The 16,504-nt window shown below is 46.3% G+C and overlaps 1 protein-coding gene across 5 annotated transcripts in view; it reads left to right on the forward strand.

Annotated features, from left to right (window-relative positions):
- Positions 1-16,504, forward strand: part of RALGDS (ral guanine nucleotide dissociation stimulator) — a 79,352-nt gene that overhangs the window by 61,270 nt on the left and 1,578 nt on the right. For 3 of the 5 annotated variants that reach the window (XM_069069275.1, XM_069069274.1, XM_069069273.1), the window contains exons 2-17: positions 1,765-1,875; positions 2,304-2,497; positions 3,028-3,102; positions 3,864-4,057; positions 4,295-4,413; positions 5,368-5,583; positions 6,212-6,315; positions 6,502-6,586; positions 7,688-7,765; positions 8,836-8,922; positions 9,628-9,660; positions 9,940-10,061; positions 10,453-10,548; positions 10,754-10,955; positions 11,575-11,820; positions 14,214-14,328. In XM_069069275.1, the coding sequence (XP_068925376.1) occupies positions 1,765-1,875; positions 2,304-2,497; positions 3,028-3,102; positions 3,864-4,057; positions 4,295-4,413; positions 5,368-5,583; positions 6,212-6,315; positions 6,502-6,586; positions 7,688-7,765; positions 8,836-8,922; positions 9,628-9,660; positions 9,940-10,061; positions 10,453-10,548; positions 10,754-10,955; positions 11,575-11,820; positions 14,214-14,328 (2,077 nt within the window). The remainder of the gene's footprint in view (positions 1-1,764; positions 1,876-2,303; positions 2,498-3,027; positions 3,103-3,863; positions 4,058-4,294; positions 4,414-5,367; positions 5,584-6,211; positions 6,316-6,501; positions 6,587-7,687; positions 7,766-8,835; positions 8,923-9,627; positions 9,661-9,939; positions 10,062-10,452; positions 10,549-10,753; positions 10,956-11,574; positions 11,821-14,213; positions 14,329-16,504) is intronic. The other 2 variants (XM_069069276.1, XM_069069277.1) reach the window with 2 other exon arrangements.

Raw genomic sequence — 16,504 nt, forward strand, 5'->3', positions numbered from 1 at the left:
GCTTCCCAGAATCCAGATCACATCACAGAATACTTCTCAAAGTGAGCCCCAAAACAAAGCCTCACATCAGGGCTTATATAGCCTTCTCCTGGCTCAGAGAATGTAACAACCTTTTGGACCCACTGGCCAATCAAAAAGTATCTACAGAAAAACAAGCCTCCTACCCCAGGCTCCAGGTGCACTTTAGCCTAGGGGCAGGGAAGATCTTTAAATTTACATTCCCATTACAGGGGGTAAAAACTGGGATAAATATAAGCAAAATTACAAAGATAGAATTTTGGGACTGAGCAACTATTTAAATATGGAGGGAGAGGGAAACTGAGGCACATAGAGGATATTTAGTAGAAATAGGGAAGTTTAGAGGAAAGGCACATGTAGGAGAGGCTTGGTTTTGAACATGTTGGAATGTAATATAGCCATTTGGAGGGCTAAGATTAGAGTTCAGGACAAAGGTTACAGATAGATATATAAATCTGGGAATCATCTGCATAGTTTGGGATAATTAAGCCCACAGCTGCTTCCCCAATCACCACCCCCTAGTTATACCCTCCCTAGCACCATCTTATATTCTCATCTCTCTGGGGGACTGGCTAAATGTAGGTGGAAAAGGAATACTTCCTAGGAGAGAAACACAAATGGCCTGGGATTGTCTTGGGTTGCCAGAAAGACTCAGGACTTAGGCCTTCTGAAGCCCCACGCAACCTTGTCTCTAAATCTCCAGCATGACCCTGGGCTGTGTGTGGCAGCCTTAGAAAAAGGTGATGGGTCATGGTGATGGTGGTGTTTCTATATGTTTGTTCAGCAGTGTACAGTTTAGAGAGCACTTTTTTCCCGTCTTTTGAAGTGCTTTATTTTCTTAAATCCATCACTTAATCCGCAAGCATTTAATAAATGTCTACTATGTACCAAGAATTATCCTGTCAGAGAAATACAAAAATAATTCCTGTCCTCAAGAAAACCTGCTATAGGGGCAGCTAGGTGGTGCAGTGAACAGAGCACCAGCCCTGGAGTCAGTAGGACCTGAGTTCAAACCTGGCCTCAGACACTTAACACAAAAACTAGTTGGGCAAGTCACTTAACTCCAATTGCCCTCCAAAAAGCAAAAAAGAAAAAGAAAAAAGGAAAAAAAAAAGAAAACCTGCTATCACTCAAAAGGCAAGGTTAAACTTTCTCTCAGCTTTTCCTTAATGACTAATTTATAGGATTGTCTACTGCTTTCAAGAGAGCACTTTTAATATTGTAGATGTTCTCTCAGAAAGAGGGAGCATGACACAATGAATGGGGCATTGAACTTGGATTCAGGAAGATCTGGGTTCAAATTCTGCCAAAGTTATTTAACTTCTCTATGCCTTTGTTTCCTTATGTGTAAAATGGAGGGAGGTTGGACTCCATGGCTTCTAAGATTCCTTCCACATCTTAATCCATGATTCCAATGATCTGGTTCCTGAAACAACAGTGGAAGCAATAGAGGAAAGAGATTATTAGCTCCATTTTACAGATGAGGACTAAAGCAAAAGGCTCTTAAAGTGTCTTACTCAGATCTCATAGCCAATCAGTGGCCGAAGTGGGAGTGGAACCCACGTTTCTGACTCTCAGACTGACGCTTTTCTCTCTATATAAAACAAAGGCCTTCTCTGGAGGGCAGCCTTTGTTTCCTTTGCTTGAGAGAAGCTTAGCAAAAGAAAGGATGCCAGAAAACATGTGCCAAGTAGTGTTCTTGGGGCTCCTCTTCTAAGGGTCATCCGTGGGATGTTCTCATTGCAGAGCTCCACACAGGAGATTGGAGAAGAACTGGCAGATGACATCATCTACAGTATCTCTCTGCGTAAAGTACAACTCCATCACACTGCCAACAAGGGACAGCGATGGCTAGGGGTAAGTGTTGGGAAGCAGAGCTAAAAGGCACTTTCAGGATGATCTAGTACAACCCTTTCATTTACAAAAGGGGAAACTGAGGCTTGGAGAGGCTAAGTAGTTGCTCAAGATCACATAAATAATAGGGGGCAAAGCTGGGATTCAAACCCAGGTCTTTGCCTCCAACCCTGTTCTTTCCACTATACCAGTAGCGCAGTCTGTTGCCTTTTCAATCCCATTTAGGCTGACTCTTCTTGTGACTCTTCCCCCTGCCAGCCCTCAACTTAGTTTGTTATGCATGACCCTCAATTAACTTTTTTTCCTCTTGCCTTATTTATTTTTGGAAATTGTGTCTCTGGTTGGGGGCATGGGATAGATAGGCTTCCCTGTGTCTCTGGGAACATCAATGAGGGCAGAGAAATGATCTTTTTCCTCTCTCCACTCCCAAGTTTGAGAATGAGTCTGCTCTGAACTTGTATGAGACCTGCAAAGTCCGTACCATCAAGGCAGGGACGCTGGAGAAACTGGTGGAATACTTAGTATCAGCCTTCAGAGGCAATGACTCCACCTATGTCACCATCTTCCTGTGTACCTACCGTGCCTTTGCTACCACCAAACAGGTGCTGGACCTCCTGCTCAACAGGTGAGTGCCCCCTCAACAGAGAAGCCCCTGCCAGTGTTCCACCACCTGTTGTAGAGCCATCTCTATTAACCACCATCCCATCACCCTGCAGTCCTGATCCCATCTATCTTCTACCTCCAGTTCCCCTATTGTTTTTTTCTTTACCTCAGCAATGGAGAAACTGCCTACCCTTTGTCCTAGACTGACTCCTAGGAGTCATAGATGGGGAAAGAAGGGAGACTCTTGAGAACTCTAGAAAAGGTGTGGGGATAATTCTAGAGAACCAGAGAGGAAGCATGTTAGCCACTGCCTGGCTGAGAGAGGGTGGACTCAGGATGTGGAATGAGATGCCCATTTTTGAACATGGATGGGGAAATTTTACTTTGCTTCATTAATTATGTTTAGTTCCAACATTGTTTTTTGTTGTTGTTGTTGATAGGGAATAGTAAGAGGAAATTTGTACTTATTAATTTAAAAAATAATAAAATTAAAATTAAATATTTTAGACATGGGAACATCTGGGGTCTAATGCACTGTCCTTGATCATCCAGGTATGGCCGACTGTACCCTCAAGCCAATGGAGACCGTGGGCAGCAGGCTACAGATGACCGGTTGGAGCTAAAAAAGTAAGCAGGGCTTGGGGCTGAGAGAAAGTAACCATTTTCTTGCTTGTGGGAGGGCTGCATACAGTTTGTAAGGGCCCTGGGGTCATTTGTAAGGGATGGAGTTAAGAGTCCTGACCCAGTGTACAGGCCTTCTAATCCCTCCTAGGAAGCTAGAGATCAAAGAGATGATGACCCAGGGAGTGGGTCATTAATTAAGATGTCAGCCAGAAAAGGTATCACCCTCCCCCACCAGCCAAGAGAAAGAACTTTACCTTAACCAGCTTCTAGTCCCAATTCTGTCTCCTTTTGGGAGGTAGAGGGGAGTTGCCAATGAGGGGGAAGAGGAAAAAGTTAAACGTGGCTATACATCAGACATCCTGGACTATGGCAAGACAGAACCTAGTTTCCACTTCTCCAGAACTAGAATTTCTACAAGGTCCATAATGGGAGGGGAAGACTTTTCAATCATCAGCAAGTCTTTTGTTGGTGGTACCATGAAGAATATAGAAGAGGGAGGAGAGAAGCATCCCTGCCTTCAAAGAGCTTACAGTTTAATTTAAAGTGCTGGGTTGTATGATACAGACTGTTATTTGCTGTCATAATTTAGGGAGGGGAAATCGTAGAATGTTCAATCTAAAAGAATTTAGAAATCAAATGGCCCAACCTTTTGTAGCAGAGTAAATGGAGGTCAGAGAGGTCAAGGAGTCTCCTGCCTCCTGGTCTGGTGCCCTTTCCACCACACTCTGCTGAAGCTCTTGCCCCCTGAATCCCTCCTTCCTTAGCACCATTTCCTCCATTCTGGGAGCCTGGTTGGACCAATACTCTGAGGACTTTCGACAACCCCCAGACTTCACCTGCCTCAAACAACTTGTCTCCTATGTTCAACACAACATCCCTGGCTCAGACCTCGAACGCCGAGCCCACCTCCTCCTCGCCCAGTTCCAGAGACAGGAGCCCAGTGAGGCAGAGCCAGAAGGTGAGAAGGATTCTTTCCTTGTTAGGGAAAGGGAAAGAGGACTGGGGTCTCACAATGGTGAGCCCTGACAGGATTGGCAGGGGGTAAGGGAGATTCTAGGTTGCCTATTTCATTGAGTTAGATCATGAACTAGGCTAATCCTGGAAGGTCTCCTGGCAGAAATGGATCTTGTGGGGAAGAGTTGGAGAGAAAATGTAACCATGATCTCCTGGGTCTTTTGCTCCCACTTTCCTATAGCCCCAGAGTCTGTCTGCTCCTTCCATCTGACAGAAGAAAATGGACTGGGAGAAGGAAAACCTGACTTCCTTGTCTTCTCTCCAGAGATGGTTGCAGAACAGTTCACATTAATGGATGCGGTTAGTGACTGGCTTATGTTGACAGTAGCAGGATGTACCTTTCCCTCTAGTCTTCCCAAAGCGCTCTGTCCTCCTGTAGAAACATTGCCTAAGGATCTTTCAAGCCAGTGAAGGGAAAAAGCCTTTTGACCACCTATGATTGGTCTTATTGCCAAGAAAAGGACAGGGTGTTCCAGATCTCCTTAGGGTTTCCCTCCAGCTTGCTGACCTCTCAGATAACAAAACTAAGTCCTCAGTTTTGGGTCCTTTGGAGAAAGGCTCGCAAAGAATAGAAGACATTTCCTACTCTCAGGGAGCTTTGCTGTAGTTGGGGAGATGGACACAACCATGAAGACAATTTGAGGACACTTAGAATACAAAATAGATTGTGCCAGCCTTGATATTTGGAAGTAATGTTCCTATTTCTACCTTCAATGTGGACTTGGAATTTTCCTTCCAAGTGAAATGGAAATTTTCCCCAAGAATGGAAATAGGTTGTCTAGAAATAACTGACATCTCTTCAGCAATAAAGTTGGCATAATGGATAGAACACTGGCTTTGGCATCAGGAAGGCCTTGGTTTGAACTAGTACAAGTCAACTGACTCTTTCTCAGTCTCAGATTTCTCTACAGTGAAGTGCTGGAGCCAGACTATGGAGCCCAGCCTCCTGAATCCCAGCCCAGGGCCTTCCTCACTGTACTCACTGTACCATCTGTGCAATACTGTCCCAGCCCTCTTTGTGGCTGAGGGCCTCGTAGACAACTGGCTGTCACTAATAATCCAGTCAAGATTCCTTGCCACCAAAGAGATTAAAACCAAGGTTTTATTTATTAGTGCTGTGTTCTAATCACTGAGTAACCTTGACAGAGATGCCAGAGGCCCACCTTCTCTTACAGATGTGATTATTGATGCCTTGGGGTCTAGGAATGATGAGGGATTAATGGGCTAGGATCAATTCTAGCTGTGTCTTTACAGGAGCTGTTTAAGAAGGTGGTCCCCTATCACTGCCTAGGCTGTATCTGGTCCCAGAGAGACAAAAAAGGCAATGAACACTTGGCACCTTCCATTCGGGCCACTGTCTCCCAGTTCAATTCTGTCACCAACTGCGTTATCGCCACGTGCCTCGGGGACCGAGGGCTGAAGCCCCAGCAGCGGGCCAAGGTGGTGGAGCGGTGGATTGAGGTGGCCCGGGTACGGAGGAGCATTTCACCCATGGGGATCATGAGGAAGAGGGAGCGTTACGTGGCAGGAACTGTAGCTTTGAGGATAAATCTCCCAGATGCTTCCATTTTATTCCTGTTCCATTGGGATTCCCCCTTTTCTCTATCCTAGAATTCTATCCTTTAAGAATCACAGACTCTTTACTTTGACTTGCATCAGGTTAAGCCTCCCTCTCAGCCCATACGAGTATCCTCTCTGTGGGAGCCCTGAGAAATAGTCATTCAGCCTCTGCTTGCAGGCTTCTAGTGACACGAAGCCTGTGGTGACCCAGTCCATTCTTGGGTTACTGTAATATCAGGAAGCCCTTCCCCATGATGAGCCCAAATCTACTTTCTTGTACCAACCATCAGTCCTAATTCTGGATTTTGGCGGTAAATCTCTGGATAGAGGTCCTCTGGAACCTCGGAGGATCAGCCCACACAGGAAGTCTCTCTTTGGGGATCAGAAAGCATTTTCTTTCCCAGTAAGACCATCTAGTTTGGGGAGAGTAAGGATTGAGCCCTGGTGGGAGTTAAAAAGAGAGGTAGCAGTGGGAACAGCAGGCAGGATTTTCCCAGTTCCATGGTCCCTCATCTCTGCCTCCTCCTCTACCCATCAGGAATGCCGAATACTCAAAAACTTCTCCTCCCTTCGTGCTATCCTCTCTGCCCTGCAGTGCAATGCAGTTCACCGCCTAAGGAAGACCTGGGATGAAGTGGCAAGGTAGAGGACCCCACTGCCATGGCTATTTTACATATGCAAATGTCCTGTTTGGCAGATGCCACCTCTAAGAATGAGACTCAGTAGACTGGGAGAAGAAAGCCATTCCATTGGGTGGGAGTGATCCTTTATGGTTTTCCTTGCCTCCAGCTCCATTTTTTTTCCTGCCTCCCTTACTTCATGTTACAGGGAAAGTTTTCGAGTCTTCCATGAGCTGTCAGAGATCTTCTCTGATGAAAACAACCATTCACTAAGCCGGGAGCTCCTTATTAAGGTAAAAGATGGGACAATACGGGAGGGAAGGGGGCCATTTTGATGCCAGGCCTGGGAAAGCCTAGCAGGCAGGAATGCCCAGGCCAGCCCTAAGCGCCTGTCCTATCTTTTCTTACCCTGTCAGAATCTGCCAGGATGCAAGCTAGTTATTCAAAAGCCCACAAAGGCAATGTTCCCTGTAGTTTGCTGTATTAGTGACTGGGTGGAGAGGTAAAGTCTTTTAGAATCAGAGGGCAGCCTGATTCTACCAAGACCTGACTAGGGAGGTGGTTTTACAAGGAATAGTAGTCCACAAAAGGAGAGAATAGTAATTAATAGCATTTATATAGCACTTAAAGGTTTGCAAAGCACTTCACAAATAATGAGCTCATTTCATCCTCACAACAACCCTGGAAGGTAGGTGCTGTTATTATCCCCATTTCAGAGATGAGGAAACTGAAGCAGACAGAGGTTAAAAGTGACTTGCCCAGATAGCGTAGGGATAGCGTGCTGGGCCTGGAGTCAGGAAGACTCATGTTCATAGGTTCAAATCTGGCTTTACTTACTAGCTTGCAACACTTCCTCAGTTTTCCTCATCTGTAAATGCTGAGCTGGAGAAGATAATGGTAAACTACTCCAGAATCTTTGCCAGGAAAACTCCAAATGGGATCACAAAGAGTTGGACATGACTACAAAATGACTGAAAAAAACCCAGCTAGTAAATATCTGAGGCTAGCTTTGAACTCAGGTCTCCCTGACTCCAGGCCCAGTGGTCTTAAGTATTTGTTTTACCACCTAGCAGCTTTAAGAGAAGGGGAAAGAGTGCTGACCCTTCAGTCAGGAGTCTTGAGTTCATATCTTGTCCCTTGACATTTGCTGACTTGTGACCTTAGCCTCCCAGGACCTCAGTTTCCTTATCTGTTAGTTAAATGGGGGTTAGGTTAGATGACCTCTGGCAGAGTAGATATGGCAAATTGCTTTTACTTTCTTACTTTCTCCATTTGTATAATGAGAGAATTGAACTAGATGGTTTTGAGGTTTCATGAGCTCTTGGACATTATATGGTTCTATTAATTATCTGATCTCTCTTCTTCTTTACCTACTTATTCTTTGACTGTTGCAGGAGGGGACCTCAAAGTTTGCCACACTAGAAATCAACCCCAAGAGAGCCCAAAAGAGGCAGCAGCAGCAGCGGGAGATGGTAAGGGGTTAGAACACAAACTGAATTAGGATTGTCTGAACCCCAGTGTCAGATTAGGTGATCCAAGGTGGTACTTGGGCTGATGGAGTATGTGGGATTTAGAATCAGAGGACCTGGCTCCTGGCTCCCAGACCTACTACTTAGTACCTACATGACCTTAGGCAAATCATTTTACCTTCCTGGGCCTCAATTTCCTCATCTGTAAAATGAGGGTGTTGGACTAAATGACCTCTAAGTCCCCTTCTAGCCTAAAGCTATGGTCCTACGATCTGGGACTCTAGGGAAGATCTCAGCTAGGGGAAGGCAGAGAGAAGGGGATGGGGACAAATGGAATGTAGAAAAGGAGATCAGGAGACATAAGATGGAAAGCAAGTGAACTGAGAAAGCTCTGAGCTGGTCCACTGCCCCAAAATATCTTCCTCCATTGGTTATCACACTGCCTAGAATGCTTCTCTTAGAGGAATATTCCTTTGGATATTGAAAACCCATCTAAAGATGGGGACTTTCACTCCCTTCCCCTACTCCCATGGAGAAAAGATACAGCTTAAGCCTTTTTCAGGTGACACCTGAACCAAAGATAGCCAGGCCTTGTCAGAAAGAGGCATGAGCTAACTAGGTACCTGTAAGTGAGGGCAAAAGATAAAAAACTAGAGCTTAAGATCAGGAAGAGGAGGCTTCAAGATGCATGGGTTTGAATCTTGCCTCCTCTGCAAGACACACAGCCTCTCTAGGCCTCAGTTTACTCATATGTAAAATTAGGGGTGGACTAGGTGATAGGACTATAATCCTAAAAGGGGAAGGGCAAAGGGGTAGAGAGAGACTTCCATTAGATTCATATTTTTGCTTAGAATTAGGGAGGAAAGACCTGGGAGTAATAAGGGCTTGGGGGGATGGAAGATAGAGGGGAGTGTGGAGAATGCCTGAAACACCTTCTTAGGTCTCTCTGAGTTTCTTCCCTGGCATATAGAAGACTTGATGTCAGGGATAGAGACCAGGTCACACAGTCTGGAGGGGTGTATCCAGAGAGCCATTACTCAGTACTGATTCAGCTGTCCCTCCCCGTGCTTCAGGGCGTCATGCAAGGCACTATTCCTTACCTTGGCACCTTCCTCACAGACCTGGTCATGCTGGACACAGCTATGAAGGACTACCTGGACGTAAGTGACCCTTCTGCGCAGACCCCAGGGTTGCAGGACTTAGAGTAGAGGGGTACCCATTTCAGACTCCCTGGGGGGGGACCAGGCCCCTGACAGACTCCTCTACACAAATCTCCCACTTAGAAAGCATTTATTAAATGTTGACTGTGTGCCAGACTCTGTGCTAAGCACTAGACATACATGCCCTTGAGGAGGAGTTCACATTGTAATCTGGAAGACAGGAGGTACTGATGGTCCCACCTTGCCACTAACTAGCAGTGTGGCATTTATCAAGTCTCTTGCCCTCTCTGGGCTTTTGTTTTCTAATCTATAAAATAAGGGAACTGGGCAAGGCGATCTCTATAGGCCCTTCCAGCCATGACACTGTGTTCTGAGGTCCCTTCTAGGTTTGATCATTTGTTTCTATGCTTGATTGTCCTTTGGTCATTAGAGATGCCCCCTTCAGGGGGAAAAAAAAAAACTTCTCCCTGGGTTGGTTAGCCACTGAGCCTGCCTCCCTCAGTACTCTCTTGGTGGAAACTCCCTCCCCAGCCACCTCTGAAGCTTAGGTGGGAATCCAGGCCTGCAGTGGGTGTGTATCCACTGCCCCCTGGTGGAGCCATGCTCTACTGCAGGCTAGGAGTCCCTGCCAGACTGCCAAGAGTGGGTGGGTTCTGTGCCTCCCAGGGATTGGCTTGACCAGTGTGTGGGATTGCTTCTTTTCAGGGAGGCCTGATCAACTTTGAGAAGAGGAGAAAGGTAAGCATGGAATAACCATCTGGGGGACTGAAAGGGCAAGGCAGCCTTTAGGTATTTAAAGAAGGAGGGATCGTGGTAGACTTAGGGTGGTGAGGAAGGGCTTTTGACTAGGCATGGCTGGAAAGAGTGAAGGTTATGCCATGGTGGGAAGGTGGGGAAGGAACGTTATAAGCACAGGCATGGGAGCTGGGAAGCAGAAAGCATGTGCTACACGTTCCCATCCTCAGGTGGGGCACACTGCTCCTCTGCCCAATATCCAATCCTGTCTTGTCCTTCCAGGAGTTTGAAGTGATTGCCCAGATCAAGCTGTTGCAGTCAGCCTGCAACAATTACAGCTTCACACCAGAAGTACGTTTTACAGCTTGGTTCCATAGCATGGAGAGGCTCAGTGAATCTGAGAGGTAAGAGTCAAATCCCATCTGCCTTCCTCTGGTGGCTAGGCCTGAGGTCCATCCAGCCACATCCCTCCAGACTTGGAAAGGAGCCTCTCACCTCTTCAGAGCCCTGGGCAAGCTGAGGCTCTCAAACAGACACACAAGCCTACAATACCTAGTGCTTCCATGAGGCCACACCTTCCCCCAGCACTCCTCCCCATCCCATACATTGCTATTTGGTGTAAAATAGTGCCATTCCAGGCTGCCCTTGGGCTTCATTCTAACTTAATTTCACTTGGATAAAACTGTGTCTTGAGTGGGAAGGAAGGAGCAACAATGATACACAATGTTAATTTGCCCTGCCCCAAATTTCACCCCCACCCCCTTTATTCACTGCCTTTGTTCTCTGGCTGTCCAGTTATAGTTTGTCCTGTGAACTGGAACCCCTGTCAGAATCTGCCAGTAACACTCTGAAGGCCAAGAAGAACACAGGGATTATCAAACGCTGGAGCGAGTAGGTATCTGGAAATGACAGAGTTTGCTCATCCCTCCCAGAGCAGTCAAGGGAAAGGGGGAGATGCATGCTGGAAGGTCTGGGGACACGAGGCCCCCCCCTTTGGCATCTTCAGCCTTCCTGGGGCCAGAGCTGAGGAAGGGCTGGCGGGGGGGGGGTGCGCCCTGGGAGCAGACCTCTGGGTAATGAATGGCCCATCCTCCAGCCGCCAGGCCCCCAGTGCAGAGCCCAGTGCCAGTGGCAGCTCCCATTCCAAGTCCTTTGACCAGCTCAAGTGTGGGCCCTACCTATGCAGTGGGGACGGAGCAGACTCCCTCAGCGTCACCTCAGCAGGCTCCTCCAGCTCAGATGTGGAAGAAATTAACATCACCTTTGTCCCAGAGTCTCCAGACTGCCAGGAGAAAAAGGTACATATCACCACTCCCCTTCTTCAGTCTCGGGTTTGTGCTTCTCCAGACATTGGCCTCCACCCCCAATTCTGATGAGAGATTCTCAACCCTTCCATTAGGACTGAGGAAGCAACTTTGTACAGGAGTTAGAGGCCCTGGGCTCAAACCCCACCTTCAGCACAATCTGTGTGACACTGGGCATAATCTCTGCAGGTCTCAGTTTTCTTTTGTAAAATGGAGAGATTGGACTGGATGTTAACTCTGATGTCCCTTCAGGCACCAGACTATGATTCTGTGACCCTTTAGCTCCCCACCCTGTTGAAAATAGCCAGGAGAGATGGAAAACACCAAGAAAGGAGAAGAAAAAAATCCATAGGGTGGACAGATGGAAAACAGAAAACAGTCACTGGATCAATTACTGTTCAGTGACAGTCTGATACATAGTTGTAGGGGGATTGAAGGGGTCTAGGATGTGGTCTGCATCTCTCCCACACCTTCCCTCCTGTGAACTTTGTGCTTTTTGCCTGTAGGGGTTGAGAATCTCTGTCCCCGTCCCAGTTCAGGCCAAGGCAGTCACTCGGGGCCCCTTCCTAAATCTCTGTCCCTCCCCACTCCCAACACTCCCCATCCCCACCAGTTCTGGGAGTCGACATCCTTGTCCTCCCTGGACACATCGGGTATCGGGTCCGGCTCCAGCAGTGCCTCGTCCTCCTCCGTCTCCTCCACGCCGGTGACTGCCTCCCGCACCCACAAGCGCTCCGTCTCGGGTATCTCCAGCTACTCCTCCCTCTCCCTCCCCCTCTACAATCAGCAGATTGACGATTGCTGTATCATTCGAGTGAGTCTGGCTGTGGACAATGGGAACATGTACAAGAGTGTTCTGGTGAGTGGTTCCCTGTCTTGACTCCCACTTGTTGCTGTGAAAAGAGATTTGGAAACAGTACAGAGCTTTAGGGCAGAGGAGAGAACCACTTCCTGGTAGAGTGGGCTGCTCTGACACTGAAATCCCAGGAAAGAGTCCTGTCTCTCTGGAGAGATTTGAGTATATCCCCAGTAGGCATGGGATTGGCTGAGTGACTCTTCTGAGACCTTTTAGTCCATAGAAAGGTTGGAGAGGAAAGTTCCAGTACAGGGGATCTTTTATTCCTCTCCATTATTAGGGAGATTTGTTTTAGCTTTGATTTGGAGACATTCTTTGGGAGGGAATAGGAGGAGAATGAGTGAAAACAGAACTGACGTCCGGAATGGGTAATGGGAGTTAGGAAATTTCATTTGAGGAAAATTGGAGAGGAGAAGCAGGGCAGGGCAGGGGAGGGTGGGGCAGGGAGGATTGGCAGCAAGTCATCCAAATGTAGGAAGAAGTGTTCTACAGAGAGTTGAGATGGTCAGTAGAGTATAAAGAACACTGGGACTCGATAGACCTGGGTTCTAGTTCCAGCTCCCTGCCAACCAGCTTCAAGATTTCCAGCAAGTACTTCCTCTCTTGGGTCCCAGTTTCCTCATCTGTAAAAGGAGGAGATTGGGACTAGAGCATCTGAGTCCAATTGGTCCCAAGGAGAGCAGCCAGGATAGTAAAGGGCCTTGTGTTCCTGCCATTTTAGGTTTGGTTGAAAGAAATGAGTACATTTTGCTTGGAGAAAAGACTTTTAGAGGGAAATCCTAATCCCTGTCTTTAAAGACTTCACAAAATTCACATAATTTTAGAGGTGTTAAGAGGCCTCAGCAGTCATGTAGTCCAATAATTCTCAAACTTTTTGGTCCCAGGATCCCATTACATTCTTAAAAATTAGAGAGGACTCCCCCAAAGAGTTTTTGTTTCTGTGGATAATAGCTACAAATAGTTACCTATTAGAAATCAAAACATTGTAGTATTATTATGAAAATAATTTTGACCCCAACAGACCTCCTGAAAGGATGTCTTCCCCACCTCCATGCCACCCCAGAGGTCCCCACATCATGTTTTTAAAAATTTTGATCTAGTCCAATCTGTTCCCTAAATAGAACCCTTTCCCCAAGATCCCCACCATCTAGCAAGTGGAATGCCAACATCTCTCCTCTACTTCGAGCCCTCCTGTGAGAGGGAACCCACCGCCTGCCACCTGAGGCCCCCATTCAGCTTTGGGACAGCTCTCAGTATCAGGTTTTTAAGCATAGGTCTGTTTCTGCATCACTTCCACCCATGATTCCTTGTCCTGCTTTCTGGCACCAGGCAGGATAAATCCAATCCCTCTTCCACATGAAAGCTTTTCAGATATTTGAAGATCATAATCACTCCTCCCCTGCTCCCAAAGCCCTTCCCCAATCTTCTCCAAGCTGATCGTGCCATTCCTTCAGCCAGGAACTCATAGGCTCATATGGCATGGTCTTGAGGCCCTTCCTTCATCCTAGGTGCCATTCTCTGGACACTCCAGTTTATCAGTGTCTTTGCTTTGGCACCCAGAACTGAACACAGTACTCTAGACCTGATTAGATCGGGCCAGAGTACGGTGGGATCACCTCCTTGTTCCTATAAACTTTGTTTCCTGACAGCAGTCATGGTTGAAAATTACAAAGGGCAAATTGAGATTTGATAATAATAGAATAAATTCCTAACAATTAAAAACTATGCTAAAGGATAATGGACCCAACTGCCTTTCATCCACCCCACCTCCTTTGGAAGCCTAGAAGTCAGTGGTATCAGACTCAAATAGAAAGAAGGGCTACTAAACCATATGTTAGTATCCCTGCAGAGCACATAATGACTTAGTTTTAAAATATAATATTGGGGTGGCTAGGTGGCGCAGTGAATAGAGCACCAGCCCTGGAGTCAGGAGGACCCAAGTTCAAATTCAGCCTCAGACACTTAACACTTACTAGCTGTGTGACCTTGGTCAAGTCACTTAACCCCAACTGCCCTGCCTTCCCCCTCCAAAAAGCAAGAAATAAATAAATAAATTTTGGAAAAATTTAATAATATCGTTGCTTTTTGTATTTTTATTTACTTTGTTAACTATTTCCCTGTTACCATTTAATCTGGATCAGACCACACTCAGGGGAGTGTTGTGGGCTGCATGTGGCCCATGGACTTGACCTTTCTGCTTTACTACATCGTAGAAGAAAGACTGGACTAAGTGACTGATGGGGACCCAGGCAAGGGTGACACTCTGTGATTCTGGCCCTTTCCATTCATATGTTCCCTCCTCCCACATCCCATGACTCTGGGGGGTGGGAGTGGGGAACTGGCTGATCTGGGGGACCGTAGTCCTGAGATCTAATGTTTCCTATCCCCTACCCCAGGTGACAAGCCAGGATAAGACCCCAGCAGTAATCCGGAAAGCCATGGTCAAACACAACTTGGATGGCGACCAACCTGAGGACTATGAGCTGGTGCAGATTATCTCTGAGGAGAGAGGTAGGGCTCCCAGGGGGAAGGGCATCCTCTGCTGGGGAAAAGGGCCACTGCCTCCATCTGCTTCCTTTAGGGTCACAGACTCTTCCAGCCGTAATGTTCTAAATCAGGGGTGGAGAACCTGAGGCCTTCTAGGTCCTTGGGTACTTTTGACTGAGTCCAAGTTCTACAAAATAAATTCTTTTATTAAGGGTTCTAAATTATTTAGGACCTAAATCAATGGTCCTGAGACTAAAAAGTCTGAGAACTTCTGTTTTCTGGCAACTTTTTCACCCCAGACCAACTCCTTTAGCAGCTCAGAACAGAGATGCCAGTTAGCTCCTTTCTTCATCTAACTGGTGTGCCCAGCCTTCCTTTCCTGCTAGGCTGAATCAAACATAATCAAGAGAAATACATCTAACCTTAAATATATTTAATAGAAATTCATTTAACTTTTCCTAACAGTCTTATGAATCCAATACAAGTGACTTGTTGATTGCATCTTTGTACCTTAGTTTTGGCATGGGTAATAGAAAACAGACTATAAAACCCAAAGTCCCTGGCATCCTAAAGCACCTTATTTCTGCCTTTTTTATGACATTTACCACATTCTTCATCGTTATCTGTCAGTGTGCCCTGTCTCCCCTACTGGACTATGATCTCTTTGGGGGCAAAACCTACCTCTTCTTCATCTCACTGTTCCTCCCCTCTACATGGTAGGAATAGGTACTGGACAGTCAGGAAGACCTGAGTCCAAATCTAGCTTCAGACACGTATTGCATTGCTCAACCTTTGTGCGCCTCAGTTTCCTCAACTGTAAAACAGAGATCATAATATCACCTATCTCACAGGGTTGTTGTGAGAATTAAATATTTACAAAGCACTTAGAAGAATGCCTGGCACATATGTTGTCCAGTCATTTCGGCAAAGATGCTGGTTTGCCATTTCCTTCTCCAACTTATTTTACAGATGAGGGAACTGAGGCAAATAGGGTTAAGTGACTTACCTAGGATTATATAGCTAGTATGTATCTGAGGCCTGATTTGAACTCAGGGAGATGAGTGTTCCTGACTCCAGGCCCAGTACTCTTATCAACTGTGCCACCTGGCTGACCTGGCCCTTAAATTCTTTTTCTCTTATCCTCTCCTAGAGTAGGTTAGTACTTTCTCTGTAACTTATAGTCTTAGAGAATTCTATAGAGGAAAGATGTTAGATGAACCACATGCAGCCCATAACGCCCCTGAGTGCAGCCTAAAAACCTATTAGAATGTAATTAGGAAATATTTAATAAAGTAAGTAAAAATGCAAAAAAAAGGACAATGCTATATTCTAAAGTCAAGGCCTTTGGGGGATCCTCATGTCCAGTTTAGTGGTCCTTTTTCATTTGACACCTTTGGTCCATAGCACTGACTTGCCCAAACTCATACAGCCGGGGTATCTCAGAGGCAGGACTGAAAGCAAATCTTTCTAGCTTTGAAGCTAATTCCCTCTCTCCACTAAGCAATGATGTCTTATCCTAAGGGAAGCCCAGGCAGGGCAGAAAGGTAAAAACTCTCTCGACCTTGATTTTTGGTGTATAATAGATGCTCAGTAAATGTTTGAATAAATGACCAACAGATTGGTTTGGGCCAGTTCGTGGAGGACTGGGAAATCCAGACAGAATTTAGAGTTGGTATGGTGAACAATAGGAAAACCTTGAGGATCCTTGAGTACTGTCAAGACTACCCAGTGCTGGGGCAGCTACCATGTTTCCCCGATAATAAGACACTGTCTTATTAATTTTTTTGGACAGAAAAACACCAGAGGGCTTATTTTCAGGGGAGGGCTTATTTTAATGAACATTGACAGCAATTTTAATAAACAGGTAAATGTGAACAAAAAAATGTACCTTTATTCAATAAGCAAATCACTAGGGAAGAACAGGATGACGCACTCACTGCTGGAGCGGCATGCGTTTCACGGGAAGGGGGGGGACGGTGCATACAGAGGGTACCGTAATGTAGTAGCAATCTCAATAGGGTTTATTTTCGGGGGAGGGCTTATTTTAGAGGAATCTTACACAGTAAGGGGAGGGCTTATTTTCGGGATAGGTCTTCTTATCGGGGAAACACGGTAGGTAGCGCAGTGAATAGAGCACCGGCCCTGGAGTCAGGACGACCTAAGTTCAAATTTGACCTCAGACACTTAACACTTACTAGCT

This window comes from Petaurus breviceps, unplaced genomic scaffold (genome assembly GCF_028583685.1).
Source record: "Petaurus breviceps papuanus isolate PSGF00001 unplaced genomic scaffold, PetGlider_PUasm1.0 90779, whole genome shotgun sequence".
In the NCBI taxonomy this organism is placed as follows: domain Eukaryota; kingdom Metazoa; phylum Chordata; class Mammalia; order Diprotodontia; family Petauridae; genus Petaurus; species Petaurus breviceps.